We start from the raw sequence: 19,766 nt of genomic DNA on the forward strand, positions 1-19,766 counted from the left end.
AGCATCTATAAAAAAAAAATCTATAAATAATTCAAATTAGAGGAAGATAAGTCAAATTAGAGGAAGATAATCTGCAATCTTAAATATCAAATGAAAACTTCTACAAAGAAAGATAATTCACTTTGTTTAAAGAAAAAATTATTGTTATGAAAAAATATTAAATTAAAAGTGGGTAGTCCACAACCTTCAAAGGACAATAATAGAAGTAGAGTAGTTCACTCACTTCTAAAAACAAGACAATGCATTGCAAGTTAGCACATTCTCCATCATGTTAGATTGCAATTGAGCTAGGATGAATAGTGGGAGGTGACTATGCCAAAAACATTTTTGAACAGGAGTTTTCTAAAGCTAGTTTTGTGAAAATTGGTCTCTAACACCAGAAATCGAACACATTGTCCAAGCTCTCGTTCATCTGGAACACCCTGGTTGACGAAATCCTGTCGATCGAGGGCAAGCAATCTGTTGTAGCTGTGATACGTCAAGGCTAGAATCTCTGGACTAGGCTGTTTGATGAGGAATTGTGGTCTCAGATCCATGAGTTAAGCCAGAGTCGGAGGATTGCGCGGATCTAAGTTAGAATTGGTCCTCAGAAAAAAGTAGTGTGCGAAATGGGGACGGAGAAGCCACTTGGCACATTATATGAGGCTTTTACAGCGTCAAACCTGGTCACACGAGCTACACGTGAGTGGAGATTCAGAAGTGTCAGTGCTCTGTTGCAATTCGTTTCGACTTCTCAATCTACGATGCAGGCAAACTGAGACTGAAGGTGCTCCAAAACATCTCGTCCCAAGCTGTCACTGACACTGTAGTGTTGGTTGCCAGAGGTACTACTGCGTGCCAAAAGGCACAAGCCGGAAGCCGACGAACGTGGCCTTGCTAAGCCAACACGATGAGCCCCAGAGCCACTTACAAAATTAATTGAACCGGCGAAAGGGAGCTCCTCACGAGAAATCGAAGGGCTCGCAGTACCACGCTTGAAAATCGAGGGCCTGTACTCTATAATTGAATTCTGCAGGCATTCACACTAATTTTGCAACTAAATTAGTGGCTAATCAAGGACGTGGTATGAGGACAATCCGATCTGACTGAACTCGAAAGCTCGCAGGAGAATGCATGGTGGAAAGCAGGATTACAAACAAAGTATACGAGATCGAAATCATAACGTGATGTCAGACCCGAAATTGGGAGACAAAAGAACATTGATGCTGATACTGATTGCAAAGCCTCGCCACTCTTAGCATATATATTAAGTGTATGATTCTGGTTGATATCATCGCAGTAACCAACGTTGATATTGCTGAGCTATTACTCCTCTGTCCACATTATTCTGGCTCGGACCTACTCTGTCTTACAAAATTGGTCATTCCTGCGTTCTCGAGGCTCTAATTCATCAGAATCAACGATGGAGGAAGAGGGCAGTTACAGATCCACACTGGAGGACTAAACAAGAGATGCCAAGGAATAGAAACCAGAAGGGAATGAGAATTCCAGGAGCATTTCACCTGCCTCACTGCCCTCGCCGTGCGAATTCGATAGGTAGCAATCTAAACCAGTGAACAGAAACATCCCAGATCTGTAGTAGTTGCCCAAAAATTGGCTTCAGAAGGATCTGGCACCAAAGTGACCGTGTCTGTGTTGGGCATGCCGCTGCAGGTCCAGGAGCTTGCGCGCTTTCCGGCGGGCCTTGCTCGTGCCGGTGCTACAGAGCTCGCCAAGAGGTCCACACACGCCCAGCTTCGCAGACATGTAAGTGTTGTTGGGATCACTGCAGCACAGCTCCAGAAGAATAGCTGCGGCGTTCTCTTTGTTCTGTGGGCTGCTCTCGGATATGATATCGATGAGGAGAGGCAACGCGCCCACCCGGCCAATTTCAGCCTGGCCCTCCACGTGAGTGGCTAAGATTGCGAGGGTTGCGAGGGCTTCGTCCACTATGCCTTGCTTCTCGTCGAGAAGCAGATCCACGAGGGGCGGGATTACACCAGCTCGCACTGCAATTGCCTTGTTTTCGTGACAGATTGCGAGATCGAAGATAGCACTCGCCGCGTCTTTCTTTCCTCGCGTGGTGCCTTCTGTCAGGAGCTTGACGAGGGCAGGGATAGCGTCTGTTGAGCTCCCGATGAGTGCTTTGTTCGTTGTAGTCTTGGTGGAGAGGCTGAACAATGCTGCGGCAGCATTCGCCCGGGCTTCGCAGTCGCCGTATTTCAGCACTTGCACGATAGGATCGAGAGCGCCCGCTGCCATTATCTCGTCTTTCACGTTGGGATGGATGGAGAGGTTGAGAAGGAGAGTAACCGCATGTTTCTTGGTTTCAGGGTCGGTGCTGTCGCGCAAAACAGACACGATCGCCGGAATCGCGCCCTTCGTTGCAATGTACTCCCGGTTCAATGAGCTTTTCCTCGTGAGTGACCGCAGCCCAAGAGCCGCGTCCCGCTTGGCACTCACGTGGTTTGCCTCAGCCTCCAAACTGGCCACCCATCTATCGATCTGCTGACGGATCTCAATTTCAACATTGCTGAAATCACCCGCTGCCATTGCCTACGTCTTAACCTAACTAGCTTCTGGAAAACGAATCCTACTGAATAGCCATCGCTCGCAATGCTTGGGCTTTACTCTGCCAAAATATTCTGTAAAAGCAAAAGTCGCAATGCACCAACCTCTGTCAACTCGCTTAGTTTCTACAGCACGCCTATGATTTTGTGCAACAGTTCCAGTTCTTTCCACGTCTGTTTAAAAGGTGATTGGGAAAGCATGTATATATATATATATATATATATATATTCGTACTCTACGTTCGTATCGACAGCGTCTTGACGATGACGCAAAGATGCACTGCCAACACCAATCTAAATCTGTGCAGCGCGGAATGCAACACAACTACGATACACCAATCAATGCTAAGTGCAATTGGCAATAGCTGCTTACAAATTGTCTTGATTCTACACGATTTTGCTTCTCAGTCTAGGTCACCCTGAATACCAGGTGCCAGAACACCAAAATTAAGCTGAAACCTTTGCAGCAGTCGTCCAAACGAGGTTCCGAGCTATAGAAGACCACATTACCACAAATTAGAAGACTTCACTAACAAGAGCCCTCCAATCCCTAGCAACAATCGATATCTGCTGCTGCTGCTACACCGTCGCTACAACACCGCATCATCCACCCCTCTCTCAACATGGCGAGTGACATCACAGCTTCCGCATTCAACTTTCCCTGTCGATATGAGGAGGTTGCCCCCCGCCAACCTCTGAAGCCGTAAACGATCACAATCAGATTGCTCCTCGCACTGTACACAGACGCAGAGAGGGAATGAAAGCTTGAGGTACCACATTCTTTTCTCCCCGCACTCAAGATGACCCTAGTCTACAAAACCAACACATGCCCTCATCAAAGCTCCATCTCCTAGCTTACAGCTCCCTCATAACCAGTTCCTTTTCCACTCCCCTCCAACAACAACAGCAACCCAGCTCGTCGTCCGTAACCCAGCACCCGCAATCACCATCACCATTATAAAATCCCAAAAGCAGAATCAAAACACAACTTAGGCTCCACGCAACCCGCATTGCCTCATTCAACGGCCTTTAAATTACAATCGACTTTATGGGTCCCCCTAAATACTGCATGAAAAAGAACGAGACAAAAAACCCGTTTGAGAAATAAAGGAGGAGGTGGCGCCACAGTCACGACATTGGCGGAAGAAAAAGACGCAGCCAGGCGAGCACAGGCGCCGGGAAGACCTCGATCGCTCTGCAATTCCTCTGCTCGAGGCCGCCTCGCCATAGGTGCCGCAAAAGTCAAAAGGCTTCGAAGCTATTCACTGGATTCTGAACTGGAACTGTTTTCCTCTTTCTTGCGATTTTCGCGGCGCCGGAATCAGTACTGTGTCAAGGCTGTTTCCTGGGTGGAATCTGCATGCCGAAAATGGCGGGTTTCCGATCCTTTCCTATCGTGTTCACACTGAGCCGAATAGATTGGGGTTCATGTTAGAGAGATATTTGGCACATGATTTTCCATTTTGTGTGTATTACCACGTTTTGAAGTGAAAAATTCATGGTCAAGTACCTATTAATATTGTAAGTTTATTATTGTAATATACATATTACAAATTAAACTTATAAAAAAAACCACTAAACTTTGTTTTTGATTTTTTATTTTCTGTATTAAAAAATCTGATTTTTTTTAAATTCATTTGAATATATAATTTTATAACGTAGCTGGTAGAATATGCACACATGTGTACACAGGGATAAATTTAGATTACTATTATTTCTTTGTAATGTGACATACTAAAATATTTATAGTTTTTTATAAGTATTTAATTCCAACTAATACAATTGCAATTTTTGGGATGAATACCATATATTAAATATTATTTGTAATACATTACTTGAACTTATTTTACATATACTGCTTTAAATTTCTTTGAATCATAAATTAACACAAAACTTGCTGTTTTTGTATTTTCATTTTCTTCACGGTTTGGAATAAAACTCAATTATTATTTTATAGTTCAATTTTTTTCTTGTAACTTTGAATATTTAGGTACTCTTTTAGACTTTTTCTTATATTTTGTTTATAAACTTATTTTCTTTTGCTTGTTTTAATGTCTTCTTGTTGTAATTTAAAATATATTTCATGTGTTCTAATGTAAATTAAAACATATTGCTATAGTTGATTTTTTCTTGTTTTTAATATTCTTCTTCTTAACTAATGTGGTGTTTTTTTAACACCATTTTCCACAATAATATATTTATTATTTAAAAATATTTTTGATGTTTGGTTTGGTTTGCAATTAATATAAAAGAATTAAATATAATATACATGATTGTTAAGCAAATATATTTTTACCTGTGATGATAGAATTTTTCAAGAACAAGTTTTTAATGGGCTAAGACTTTAAATTTTGTTGCATTTTCTTGTATTTGATATGATACTATAATAGCTAATTTTATGCAATGAGATTTATTCTACATCTTTTTTTTTGTCATGCAATTTACAATTATTATTTATTTTTTTAAGAACATAAAATTACTTCTTTGATCATAAATATGAATAAAAAGCTTAGAATATTAAAAAGCACACAAAAATTATTTTTGTAAAAAAATTAATGGATTATTTTTATTTAATATGGTAATTTTTAAAAGAGAATTTTTACCAAAAAAAAACTATATAATATAGCAAACATCATTTGTCTCTGTGTGTGTTTGTTGTTATTTTCATTTTTAAAATTACTTTTATAAGAACTTCTTAAATTTTTTTTAAAAAATCTAATTATTTAAGACTATTTATAAGCTCAAATACTGAAATAGTTTTTTAATTCAACAAAACCAAAACGTGTACCAAATCAAGTCTTGATTAGAATAATACATGACAAATACAATTAGAAACTTTCTTTTATAATCAAAATACACAACATTTGAATATTACTATCTGTCATTAACAATTTAAAATATGTGTAAAATATTTAAATAATTTTAGATTTTTTTTACTAAATTCATTAAACATCACGTTATTTTTTACTAAGATGATGAGTTATCAAGTAAAAAATATTTAAAATATTTAAAAAAAGATAAATAATTTTATTGAAAATATGATATATAAGATAATTTAGTAAACTAAAGAATTTTTTTTTAAGTGCTAAATATATTGTATTTTTAATATAATATATTCTTAAAAGATTTTTTTAAAGCACCTAAAAAATATTTTTAATGGATTTATTATTTTTTAAAAAATATAAAATAACTTCTAAATTATTATTTATTTTTTCTTTGTTTCTTAAAATGGCTGTAATAAATGAATAACCTTTTTGAAGAAACTAGTTAAATATTCTTATAATAAAACTAAATTTTTATATTTTAGTTTTTGTCTTTCATATTAAAATTTTAATAACTCAGTTTTTAAGGATAAAATTCGAGTGGATTTCTTTTGAATAAAAGTTTTTGATGTATGGAAGATATGAAGCTGTAATAGAAAAAATTATTTTAAAATAATTTATGGCAAAAACAAAATATCTTTAGAAAATTAATTAATTTTTTGAAAAATGCATCATATAATTTTATTATAATGATAGGATAACCATAATATGTTCAAATTCTTTAATGGGTTACTAAAGTCATTTAAAGCATGCTATAGCATCAATCATTTTTACTACTTTGATAAATACAACCAAATAGGTATAAGTATTATCACAAATGTCCTTGCCATTTGTAAGTATGATTAAAACAACAATTCTAATGCAAAAACAATTATTCTTTTTTATTAAATGTACAGAAGCTTAATGATTTGATTTGATATGATACATTTTGAAGCTATTAAACTTCCACTGTGGATAGATAGCAAATTTAAGCTTCTATATTATATTAAAAATATTAACATAAATAGTCTTAGATGCTAATATTAAAAGAATGATAAAAATGCATGACTTAGATTGTCTTTCTTTAATTTTTATATTTTAAGGCACTAGGTTATTTTATTCTAAACAACTTATATATGTCCACATTTTTCTCAAATATCTTCTTAATTATATTTATCTAAAAAATAATATATTCTTTTACAACCCACCAAACATGACTTCTAAGATCCAACCTTATCATGCCAATATAATCTATAATCTTAAGGTATTCTTTTATTATTGATTCAATTTCCTCTTCTACGGTTTAAAGATGATGTTGAGAATTAAAAAAAGATCGTCTTTAATGCAATTCAGCTGGCTATTATAAATTAGAAGTTTAGTATTAAACTAATTATTATTGCAAAATGCTTCTTCTATTATAAGATTTGTATTATAGAGCAAGTTGTTGTAATTATTGGAAAAGATGACATACTGAATAAAGATGTCATTTAAAACACAGAAGTACAAATTTATAAATTCTCTAATTATAATTCAATAGACATTTAGAATCTACTAAAATACTTTTAAAATATATATATATATATATATATATATATAATTTAAATAAATAATATTAATAATTAGCATTTTAAAAATTAATTATATTACAATCAACAATAATGATAATCAAGAATTTTCAATAGTACATATTACTAATGAAAATGAGATTATTAAAGTGATTTTATGTGCAATATGAAGATTTTAATATTTTTTATTTTTATTTTATTAATAATAATAATAATAAATATGATTAAGAAAATTTAGATAACATAGAAGAAAATTAACAACTTCTTTTTAACATATTTAGATGTGTAATTGGTTTTAAAATATTCCAATGTGCTTTATATTAGAAAAGATATTCTCTTATATTAAAGACCTAGATATCAACATTAATTTTGAGAATTAAAAAATACATAGCTAAAAATTTTTATAGCTATGTATTATTTTTTAGCTATGTTTTATTTTTTAGCTATGTATTATTTTTTAATTCTCAAAATTAAGTCTTATATTAAAGACCTAGATATCAACATTAATTTTTTTATTTCAAAAAAGATAGATTTTATAATGTATGACTATCAAATCCCCCTTATTTAAAATCTCTATATCAACTTGTAAAGAAGCTCATAAAAAAATCCACACAAAGACATATATATTGGCATGCATTAAAATACAGCTCAAATTCCAAAGATTAGCATAAAAACTCACACTTCTCTATAGGAATTCAATTTCTTTGGTAAACTAATTGTCATCGTTGTTAGTCCTATCCAACCTGCACCTCTCTTTTTCATATGCCATCAGTTCTTTATTAAATTTAAGTAACTTTATATTACCTTGATAATATAGACAATCACCTTAATTAATATATGGTTCTTGTTACCTAATAAAAAATACAATCCAATGTACATATTTGCAACATGGTATCAAAGCATTAGGATACTATTAGATCAAGTGAGCCATATTCACTACTTAATTAAAAAAAGATAGAAAAGAATAGAAAAATAATAAAATATATATCTTAAGAAGTAATATTAGATCTAAAGAGATGGCAAAATCCAAAGAAAGGTCCTCAAACTATGAGATAGGAGAATCAAATAAACTATTAAGAATTTAGAACTACTAAATTTTGAAGTTGAAGTTTTAATATTAAAAAGAGAGAATTTGTGTGGAATAGTGGAAGTAAAGATGACAATCATATTATTTTAAGTCACTGCAATAGATAGATCTTATATTGAGATACAGCCAGTAGAAGAAAAACAAAGATCACAATTGAGACTCACCATGTTGGTTTTAAATAGTTTGATTGGAATAGTATCCCAATACAATGACCTTATAGATTTATGGGACATATTTAGAAAAATATTCAATGTAAGAGACCAACAATAAAGCATATTATTGACAAATAAGTTGAATGAAATATTAATGAAAGAAGGAGGTGGCATTAGTATTTACCTCACAAAAGCTACAAATATAAAGAATCAATTGGAGGCCTTGAATAAAACCATTGTAGATAAGAAACTTATTAAAATTGTATTCAATTGTTAGCTACAAAGTTATCAAATGGTTATTTAGAACATCACCTACTTAGCACAATCTACATTTGAAGATGTTATGAATATCCAATAAATATTTTATTATCTAAAAAAGAAATAAATAATTGCAAGAATAAAAATAAATAAAAATAGATTTTATTAATTCTAAAAAAAATTAAATTCTGAAGCTAATCCAATTAATAAGTATAAAAATATGAAATTATGGTACAAAAAAAGATATGGTCACTTATATTATGTCAGTTTTTAGCACTTGTCACAAGCTAATTGGATACAAGATTTGTCATTGTTTAATACAATCCAAAAAACCTGCAAAGACTATTTAGTGAAATGACAGCATTAGGAGTGATTTTCAAAATGCTTCACTACATTGTATTAAAATGATATTTTAACTCATTCTCTCTAATTTAGTAGGATTCATGATAACATCATCCTTAAAAGGCTCAAAGTAATTTTTTGTTTTTAATAATGATCACTTTCATAAAAGTTGTGTCTACTATATGTAAAATAAAGACAAAAGTTTTAAAAAAATTTGAGAATTTAAAGCGCAAGTAGAAAGAGAGACATAAAAATAAATAAGTAGTTTTAAAATAGAAAGAAGTAGAAAATACTTATCATACAAATTTTTAAACTTGTGAATCAATCTCCAAAATAAAAAGGCAACTACTTGTCAACTATTCCAATCTTTGTAGATTGACGTAATTTATATAACTAATCACTTAGTTGATTTGAGCTCTACTAAGATTAATCATGGTATAATTCTAGAACAACTTTATAACAAAGTCAAACCATGTATAGACCATTTACAAGTTTTTTGCTCAATTGCCTATTCATATATTCTAAAAGAAAGCTCTTCAAAACTTGAAAGTAATATTGTTAAATGTATATTTTTAAGATACAATGATTAGACTAAAGCTTATAGGATTTTTGATCCTTTGTATTATAAAATATACATCAATTATAATATTATATTTTAAAAAATACTAATTGAATTAGATCATTTAAAAACCATTCAACTCCATGAGTTAAATTCAAATTATTTCCAAAGATTGATACATTACTTAAAAACTCTTAAATATGTGTTTCCTATCTTATCTTAAAGATAGTAAAGCTACCAAATATGCAAGCTAGGAAATTTCTACATAGACAACAATATGTTATATCAACCCTCCTTAGACAAGATACAAGGCAACACCTCTGTCACGGCCATAATCATGTAAGCTAATAATTACATATAGAAATAGGTAGAAGTAAGTAAAAGTAGGTAAAAGTAAGTTAATTCTATAATATTTAATATGGAAGCTTCTTAGAAACTTCCTAGATGCTGCTTTGACTTCATAGGTGTCTTTAATTGGCTTTTTGGATTAGAAACGTGGTCAACAAGTTGGCCATGTGCCACACATGTTGTTAGCTTGAAGATCAAGCTAACTATGTGGCCCGCACGTAGAAAAACTTGCCTTGTAAGTCAAGGCATGTGCCCTACAAAGTCAACACATATTGGAGGTCCTATAGAACGTCACCACGTAGCCCTTAGTTAGAGAGTATATATAGAGATAAGAGTGAAGGCTTCTTCACTCTTGTCAACTCCTTTCTTGCTTCTAGTCTAGTTTCAAGGATCTCTAGTTTTCTTGTCTTTTGGCAATAGCCATTCCAGTTTCTCTTTCAATATATATACTTGTTTATATATATTTTGTTACCTCTCTTTGAGTGAAGGCTCACTTGTCTGAATTATTTTTTCATCGAGTTCTTATTCTTGACAGATTGACAAGAGTATACCTACAATATCAGAGCTTTGTCTAATCTTGATTAAGAATGGATTACCCCTTTTTCTTGATTAAGAGTGGATTACCCCTTTTTCATTGAACTTCAACCCCAAAGCTATCCAACTCCAGGATCACAAGTTAGATTGATTGGTACGCTTCTTTCAAGTTCAGCACTATTGTGGTTTTCATCTTTTCTTGAATGACGAGATCCAATATTGGATAATCTAGAGGCTTTTTTTGCGGAGTTTCGATCCATGTATAGAGAACATGATGCAATTCGTGTTGCAACCAATAAGATCCATATTTTACGACAAGGCAATCGATCAGTAATGTTATATGCTTCACAATTTCGACAACTTGCAACTGATATCAAGTGAGATGATGCTGCACTTATTAGCCAATTTCTCTACGGATTACAATATGAGGTAAAAAAATTAATGCTCAACTTACCTGATCCTCAAACATTGAGTCAAGCAATTGACTTTGCTGTGAAGTGCGACAATCGCCTTTTTGAATTTCGATCTGAGAACCGTACAAGTGGACCTCAACGTTACTATAATTCAATGGCAATACCAACACCTCTTCAACACATACATTCAAAAGTAGAGGATATGCAAATTGATGCAGTACATTTTAAAGCTCTTACTAAGCAAGAAAAGACTCGTCGTCGTCAAGAAGGATTATGTTTATATTGTAGAGAACCAAAGCACACTGCTCAACATTGTTCAAAGAAACGACGTAATCACAAAATGAGGAGTATGGCTGTGAAAGAAGATAATATGTTGGAAAACGAGTTTGTCGAGCTACAATAGGGACTGTGCGGCTGGAACCTTGCACAACTTCTAGTAAAGGTCCTATTCTCTCCTCAAAGCCCTCTCCTTGTTTTACATTAAATGTTATTTTAGGACCTAAATATTACAAAGTCTCTGCCTTGTTAGATTCAGGAGCCTCAGCGTATTTTTTAGATGAAGAATTTACTAAAAGACATAGCATATCTTTAATAAAGAAAACTAAACCTGTTCATGTAGAAGTCATAGATGGTCGTCCATTGTCTTCTGGAGATATTACTCATGAAATCCTTCCTATAGAAGTAATAATCAATGGTCATAATAGTTTTGTAGTATTTAATATCATTAGATCTCCCTCTAATCCAGTTATTTTAGGTTTATCGTCGTTAGAAAAATACAACCCTCAAATAGACTGGATTTCCCGAACTCTCTCTTTCTCTGAAAGTATAACTAACAGTGTAATTAAGCAAGTAGAGAGTCATAAGTCCAATTCAATTAAACCCGTATTTATAGGTGCAAAAGCTTTCTTGCATACTGCTATGAAAGAATCACCATACATTATTTATGCTACACCCGTTTCTACTGGTGAAAAGACTTCAAGTGACATTCCAAGCCAATATCAAGAATTTCAAGATGTATTCGAAAAAAAGAATGCGGATACACTCCCGGAACATCGTCCATATGATTGCTCAATTGACCTTCAAGAAGGAGCACAACCGCCATTCAGACCAATCTATAGTTTATCACAAAATGAGTTGGCTGAACTCAAGGAGTATATTGAAGAAAATCTAGCCAAGAATTTCATACGCCATTCTAAATCTCCGGTAGGAGCTCCAATTCTATTTGTGAAGAAAAAAGATGGATCATTGTGGATGTGTGTTGATTATCGAGGACTCAACAAGATTACCATCAAAAACAAGTATCCACTACCTTTAATATCCGGACTCCTTGATCAGCTGAATCAAGCTAAGATCTATACAAAAATAGATCTTCAGGGAGTATACAATCTAGTACGCATCAAAGAAAGAGATGAATGGAAGACTGCGTTTCGAACTAGGTATGGATATTTTGAATACAACGTCATGCCTTTTGGACTTACAAATGCACCAGCAGCTTTTCAACATCTAATGAATGATGTTTTTCGAGAGTTTTTGGACGATTTTGTGATATGTTATCTTGATGACAACTTGATCTATTCTAAAAATCCAAAAGAACATGAACTTCATGTTCGTCGTGTATTACAAAAATTAAGAGATACAGGATTCTATACCAAGATAGAAAAGTGTGTATTCCACACTACTCAAGTCGATTTCTTAGGTTACATCATTTCAAATGATGGACTTATGATGGATCCTAAGAAAGTTCAAACTATTATAGATTGGAAGATCCCAAAAACGGTAAGAGATGTCCAATGTTTTTTGGGATTTGCCAACTACTATCGGATCTTCATCAAAGACTTCTCTCGAGTTGCAGCTCCACTTACATGTTTGACTTGCAAAGACAAACTCCAATGGAATCAAGAAGTAGAAGTTACTTTTGAATCTTTGAAGACAACGTTTGTTTCTGTACCAATCTTGTATCGTGTTGATTTTTTCAAAGCATTCTTTATGAAAACAGATGCATCGGACTTTGCTTTGGGTGCGGTTTTATCACAAATGCGAACAGATGACAAACTTCATCCAGTAGCCTTTCATTCAAGAAAATTCTTAGCAGCAGAAATCAATTAGGAGATCCACAACAAAGAACTTCTTGCAATTGTGGATTCCTTTCAAGAATGGCATCATTATCTAAAAGGCACTTCTAGTCCAGTCACCATGTATACGGATCACAAGAACCTCAAATATTTTATGTCAGCACGTGTATTAAATCGTTGCCAAGCTCGTTGGAGCATGTCTTTATCAAGATTCGAGTTCATCATCACTTATTGGCCAGGAAAACAACAAGGTTTATCCGATGCCTTGTCTAGACGTTCTTATCTTGCACCAAAAGAAGGAGATGCAGCTTTTGAGCAACAAAGAACGGTTCTCTTGAAGGCGGAACAATTTCATCTTCGAGCAATAAAATCAACATTGATTGTTGATTTAACTTTCCTTAAGTAAGTCCAGTTAAGTATGTCTTCAGACCCTCTTGTTCATGATATCAAGAACAATTCTTCTAAATCTCATGATCCATCTAAATTTGAATTCAAGAACAACCTACTCTATTTCGAAGGACGCCTATATGTTCCAGAAGGAGAAGCACGTTTACGTGTTCTTCAAGCTCGTCACGACTTCCCAATAGCAGGACATTTTGGATATAATAAGACTTTGGAGCTGATATCTAGGGATTTTTGGTGGCCTCAAATATAGAAGGCAGTTAAAGATTTTGTACAATCATGTGATGTTTGCTCAAGATCAAAAACTCCTCGTCATCAACCTTTTGGACTTCTTTAGCCATTATCCATTCCAGAACAACCATGGTCTTCTGTTTCTATGGACTTCATCACGGATCTTCCAATCTCAGGTTCTTATGACTCTATATTCGTGATAGTAGATTGTTTTATCAAGATGGCACATTTTGTACCATGTACAAAATCTATCACAGGTGAAAAAACAGCTAAACTCTTTCTTGACAATATCTATCGCTATCATGGATTATCCAAGGATATTATATCAGATAGGGGAACTCAATTTGTATCAAGATTTTGGCGGACTCTTTTCAAGATTCTTAAAGTGGATATAAAACTATCTTCGGCATTCCATCCTCAAACTGATGGACAAACGGAGCGTGTTAATCAAGTTTTGGAGCAATATTTAAGATGTACCATTAATTATCAACAAGATGATTGGACAACTCTTTTGCCATTGGCAGAGTTTGCTTACAATAACACGGTACACTTTTCTACAAAACAAACACCTTTCTTTACTAATTATGGTTATCATCCACGACTTGATACTTTTGACTTTTCAAAAGTTGATAATCCTGCTGCGAAAGATTTGGCAATTCATTTATCAGAGCTACATGCAACGATGAAGGCGCAGTTAAAAGAGGCTCAAGAACAACAAAAGGCCAATAAGGATGTCTATCAAAAGGAACAACCATCATTCGTCTTAGGTGATAAGGTATGGCTACTTCGTCGCAATATCAAGACCACTCGTCCTTGTAACAAGTTGGACTATCGAAGGCTGGAACCATTTTCTATTTCTACATAAATCAATCCAATTGCATATCGTTTATATCTACCGTACTCAATGAAAATCCATCCAGTATTCCACGTATCTCTTCTTGAACCATACAAGACAGTGGACATACCAAGAAGACGATAAGCTCCATTTCCTCTTATAGAAGTGGACAATAATGAAGAATTTGAAGTAGAAGAAGTCTTAGATTCAAGGCGACGCCAAAATAAATTAAAATATCTTGTCCATTGGCACGGATATGGTATTAGTGAACATACATGGGACCCAATAAAGAATCTTACAAATGCAGCAAAGGCGGTGGAGGCTTTTCATCGACGATATCCATCAAAATCAAGATGAAAACCTTCTTTATAAAAGAAACAACATCTAGGCAAGATAACATTCTACTTTCAATTCTTATTCGTAGCTTCGTTGTAGTAGTGGCACTCAGGAGATGGAGAACCAACAACCAGTGGATTCAACTCAAGAGCCTTCATTTGCTGACCTGTCGGACGAGACATTATGATTGTCACAACCTTCAAGACGATGCAATCGAGATGAAGATCTTCAAGAATGACATGTTCTTCCTCGAATAGATGGTGAGATACAATGCGTTTGGTATCACGATTTGGGAAGGGACTCCCGATGTTTGGTGATTTTGCTAGAGGTAGGAGCAATTCCTGATGGTGTTCCAAATATTCTATTCGAAGGAAGTTACGAAGGCCTCAACAATAATCAAATAATTGGGTGGTCTTCCTGCCCTGGTATGGGACACTACCGATGGTTGAGAGGCCCTATCAATCATCTTCGAAGAGAACAGAGATGAGAGTATGTGGCGAATACAATTCGACGCATCATAGATTTCCTCAACATATGATGACTGCTCTTCGTGGAACTCGTCCCTAGAAGGAGGGGTAATGTCACGGCCATAATCATGTAAGCTAATAATTACATATAGAAATAGGTAGAGGTAAGTAAAAGTAGGTAAAAGTAAGTTAATTCTATAATATTTAATATGGAAGCTTCTTAGAAACTTCCTAGATGCTACTTTGACTTCATAGGTGTCTTTAATTGACTTTTTGGATTAGAAACGTGGTCAACAAGTTGGCCATGTGCCACACATGTTGTTAGCTTGAAGATCAAGCTAACTATGAGGCCAACACGTAGAAAAACTTGCCTTGTAAGTCAAGGCATGTGTCCTACAAAGTCAACACATATTGGAGGTCCTATAGAACGTCACCACGTAGCCCTTAGTTAGAGAGTATATATAGAGACAAGAGTGAAGGCTTCTTCACTCTTGTCAACTCCTTTCTTGCTTCTAGTCTAGTTTCAAGGGTCTCTAGTTTTCTTGTCTTTTGGCAATAGCCATTCCAGTTTCTCTTTCAATATATATACTTATTTATATATATTTTATTACCTCTCTTTGAATGAAGGTTCACTTGTCTGAATTATTTTTTCATCGAGTTCTTGTCCTTGACAACTTCTTGATACATATTTTAATCTATTTTTGGCCATTTTGAGGTATATTTTGTACTTATATAAATAGATTTTTTTAAAGCCTAATTACAAGTCTTAGAGGCTGTTTTAGAGAGGTTGGCCATAAACAATGCATTATAATCTTCACATAATTTTTAATAAAGCAATGGTTTGAATATTGGTACAATATCTCTAAATGTTTGATCTTGTATTATCTTGATTCTAAGTAAGAAATTTTTTGATATCATTGGCTAATTGTTAAATAATCAAACTTCAAATCTTTACTACTTTGATTGTAGATGAGATAATAGTCTTGATATTTCGTTGTCAATACTAATAAGTGAATCAATGTCTCTTATTATTTATCATCCAAACAATACTACCAGATCCATTTGAACAACAAATATATTCTATTAAAAACAAGAAACCAAACACTAAATATAAGGATAGCTATATGCTTGTGGTAGAATTAAATATAAAGTCCATAAATTATGATGAGACATTTCAATATAGTGGATGGCAAGAAGCAATCAAACAAGAAGTGGAATCTATACAAAATAATAACACATAGTAGACTTAGTAGACTTACCAAAAGTAAAAGCTTTGATATTAACAAAATGGATCTTCAAATCAGGACCTAGTGGAAACATCAAAAAATTAAAAGCTAGAATTGTTGCTTGAAGATACAAACAAGAAGAGAGGACATTGACTTCTTCAAAACCTTTGCACATGTAGTTAGAGTATCTTCCAAATAGCATGGTCAAGTAAACTTCAACCATCAATTGTGATGTCTTCTGTGGAGACCGAGTACTATGTCCTCTCTGAAATTGCCTGCTATATCACCTACTTCCACAAACTGCTCAAGTACATGCACTTGGATGACAAAGGCCCCACACCATTATTGTAAGACAACATGAGTAGCATTCGGCTAATTCAAAACCTTGTTATGCATTAGAGAACTAAACACATTGAACTGGATCACCACTATAGTAACATATAGTGGTGATCTATAAACCTTGTTGCTGCGGACAGTAATCCTAATTGTATATATGGTCCTTGTCACCTAATGAAAAATGCAGTTCGCTGTACATATTTGCAACAATGGTAGCTTCAAATCACAACCTCATGCAATGATAACAAAACACGACACACAACTGAATACGAGCTCAAGCAAGGTGAGCGAGAATATGCAGCGCACATCGACGTGACAAACACCGACAGAAGTCCTGGTTTCATTGCAGCTTATACTGCGTTGAGAGCGCAGAGAGATGCTGCTAAACAATTTCATAGCTCTTTGTGGCGTGCAACTGCTTCATGTTGGGAAAGACATTTCGTGGGCGGAGCTGAATTGCCTCCACAATCGTGGCTCACTTGCCTGCATCTTTGTCTCGTGTGACCTCAAGCGTGTCGGATTGAACGAATCAGGGAACGTTGAACAACAGTGTCCAATCGCACGCCACTGAGTTCGTGTCAGACTCCTCATTTGCCTCTCGAGGCAGAATCTGGCATTCACGTCGAACAGGATGAGGTTTAGGGTCCGTCATTGTGTCGTGGCAGCGTGAAATTGAACCCGCACTTGCAGAATTTCTTCCGGGTGTACCAACCATAGCCCTTCTGAAGCTTCTTCCCAAGTGGTCCTCGAGTATTAGACGCACATTCCACGGCGAAATATATCATACCAAAAGTTTGAAAGGTTGCCGAAATGACCCTTGAGTTAGGAGATCTACTGAATTGTTTGCATGTGAGTTGATCCAAAGTGTCAGTTAGCATTTTGTACAACTGCGAGGAGAAATCGATATGCAAAGAATTCAGACATCCTATTCATGTCACAATCGCATCAACCTACGACGCACAGACTTTGATCCCCACGTGATTGCAAGATTAAGTTCGCGAGTGTCCGGAAACATGCATGCCAGGTGAGTTTCCAAGAATCACAATGTAGAGCCTAGGTCTGGCGATGGCAATAACTTATTGATTACAGTCACTGGCACATTATTCAAATCTAATCGCTCCGTTTTATGCACAAAAATACTGTTAACGTGATGTTAAAAGGCCTCGCAGACGGAGAGAAGGGGCAAGCTGTCGTCCAAAGGAAAGTTCGTTACCCTGGCGGAATGCTTGCGAACTCTGACGGCAGCCTGGCTGATCTCCAGTTTTGAGGCAGCAACAGAAGCAACTCGAGCCAATAGTTCGAACGGCTGTTGCAACCATTGAATGCACGAACTGGTCGATGAGTTCGGGAGAATTATGTTCCGAGAGCTTAATGGAATCAATCGCCGGCGTGGTCTTGGATCAGATTCCTTTAAAACTCTAGCAATAAGATCTTGCGCTAGAGCGTGGCGTCTCTCGGCGATTTGAGCTTCTGTCAGTTCCAGCTTATCGAATCCACTCAGAAAGTGCCGGTGACAATGGGCACGTGCCTTGGATACTCGAATCCGGAAGGTTGTCTTCGCTGGGGCCACGGGTAAAACTGCCGGTCTTCCAGGATGCGCTGATTCCTGTATGGACAAAATTTTCTTCGCAAACTCGCGGCGCTTATCAAAATATCTGTCGACATCCCTCCTCTCCGATTCCTTCAAGCTTTGATTACTGGTCAGCCTTGCCTTGAATGCAAGGAGATCGAACGAGAAGAAACGTGCAGTTGCCATCATTCCCTACAAAAGCTTATGACGTCGATTATAACCCTCGAACTGTGGACCTGCCAACTACGTTACTATTCAACTTGGCAGTATCTCACGACACCACTGATTCACAAACTACTATCTCAACCATGTGAATTCGACAGCTCATCTTCGGCACGCGAAACTCCACCCACATCTTCTCAACAACTGATCAACCTGATTTAGTCCTAACTCTTTGCAGCAAGCACAATACCTCGTTACCTGAAGCCCATCAGCTCAGAATGCGCTTCAAACTAGAATAAGATCCACCCTGCAGGCACGATACAAACAGGTCTATCGATCGGGTCGAGACCCACCTGGCGCAACAACGCAGCACCTCAGCCAGATTGACTTCGAAAAAACTCAGACGCACACTGTTTCTCTGCGGAGCCAATCGGTGAAGAATATCGAACAGCGGGGCAGCTTTTATGAAAGAAAAAAAAAAAACAAACAAACAAACAAACAAACAAACAAAAAGAGGCAGGGTACCACATGCGGCAATGAAGCAGACAGAGAGCAACATATTCCGGGCATGGATCGACAGGGGAAGAGTATGAGGTCGAGATGGCCATCGCCGCGTCCGAGGCCGGGGAGGCAGAGAGAGAGAGAGCGAGCGAGCGGAGACGCCGCCAAGTTCAGAGGACCAGGCTGTCTAAGTGATGCACCTCGCTGTGTGGCGCGCTGTTGCAGACCCATTTCCAGCTTGTAATGCTGCTTATGTTGCTTCTGTTGCTTCATTTCCTGGCGTCATTTATTCATATATACCAACTTCTGCTGAAGTTGTGGAGCGGTTAAGTTGGTTGCTGTGCTGCCCTGACAGGTTTTTTGCCATGACACTTTGTGGTACTGGTGTTTTGCCGTTTTTGTTTTGTGGCTGGGTCGCCGACTTGGATTCATGGGTGCGGCTCACCATCGCCCTTTCTTACTGGGGATGAGTTCCTTGCTTTGTTTTGTTTTGTTTTGTTTAGTTTTTGGTTGGTTTTGTTTTTTTGCTTTCTCTAGATGATGGAAGAGGAGGTCACATTGCAGTTCTAGAATACTAGATTTCACAGATGGGAATGACACTGCTGCGAACCAGACAGCCAACTATTCAATGTGCCATCATCTCTAATTTAAGGTCATTCTAAATGCGTGCTTGGTGTTACAAAGAAGTTTTCTCTAGATGTGATGATATGCCTTCATATGCTCAACATGTAAGTAAGTGTTTCAAAGTTTTTATTTTGTAATTTTTAGAAAAAATTCATTTGTGTATATGTGTATGTGTGCGTGAAGATACATGTGGTTTTTGAACTTCGTGTTATTATTAATTTTCTTATATAAAAAAATTACACAGAATGCATGAAAAAAAAAAACACAAACACAAACACAAACCAAAACAAAACAACTTAATTTTGAGTAGGATTCTCTATTTGCATGCATGGTAAATGATTTGTATTATGGGTTTGTCATTGATTTTATTCGTGTATCTTTTCATTCTATATTCTA

The 19,766-nt window shown here is 35.7% G+C and overlaps 2 protein-coding genes across 2 annotated transcripts; both read right to left on the minus strand.

Annotated features, from left to right (window-relative positions):
* Nucleotides 1-1,181: 1,181 nt before the first annotated feature.
* Nucleotides 1,182-3,790, minus strand: LOC112282824 (U-box domain-containing protein 12). The gene is made up of 2 exons (XM_073533866.2): nt 2,923-3,790; nt 1,182-2,624 (listed from the first exon to the last, which is right to left on the minus strand). The coding sequence occupies exon 2, from the start codon at nt 2,530-2,532 to the stop codon at nt 1,600-1,602; it is 933 nt and encodes a 310-aa protein (XP_073389967.1). The 5' UTR covers nt 2,533-2,624; nt 2,923-3,790; the 3' UTR covers nt 1,182-1,599.
* A 13,688-nt stretch (nt 3,791-17,478) lies between these two features.
* LOC112282300 (uncharacterized) lies at nt 17,479-19,108 on the minus strand. Its single transcript, XM_024519730.3, has 2 exons — nt 18,599-19,108; nt 17,479-18,275 (listed from the first exon to the last, which is right to left on the minus strand). The coding sequence occupies exon 2, from the start codon at nt 18,270-18,272 to the stop codon at nt 17,667-17,669; it is 606 nt and encodes a 201-aa protein (XP_024375498.1). The 5' UTR covers nt 18,273-18,275; nt 18,599-19,108; the 3' UTR covers nt 17,479-17,666.
* Between the last annotated feature and the right edge of the window lie 658 nt (nt 19,109-19,766).

The sequence above is a fragment of the Physcomitrium patens genome, chromosome 5 (genome assembly GCF_059467195.1).
Source record: "Physcomitrium patens ecotype Gransden chromosome 5, ASM5946719v1, whole genome shotgun sequence".
Classification (NCBI taxonomy): domain Eukaryota; kingdom Viridiplantae; phylum Streptophyta; class Bryopsida; order Funariales; family Funariaceae; genus Physcomitrium; species Physcomitrium patens.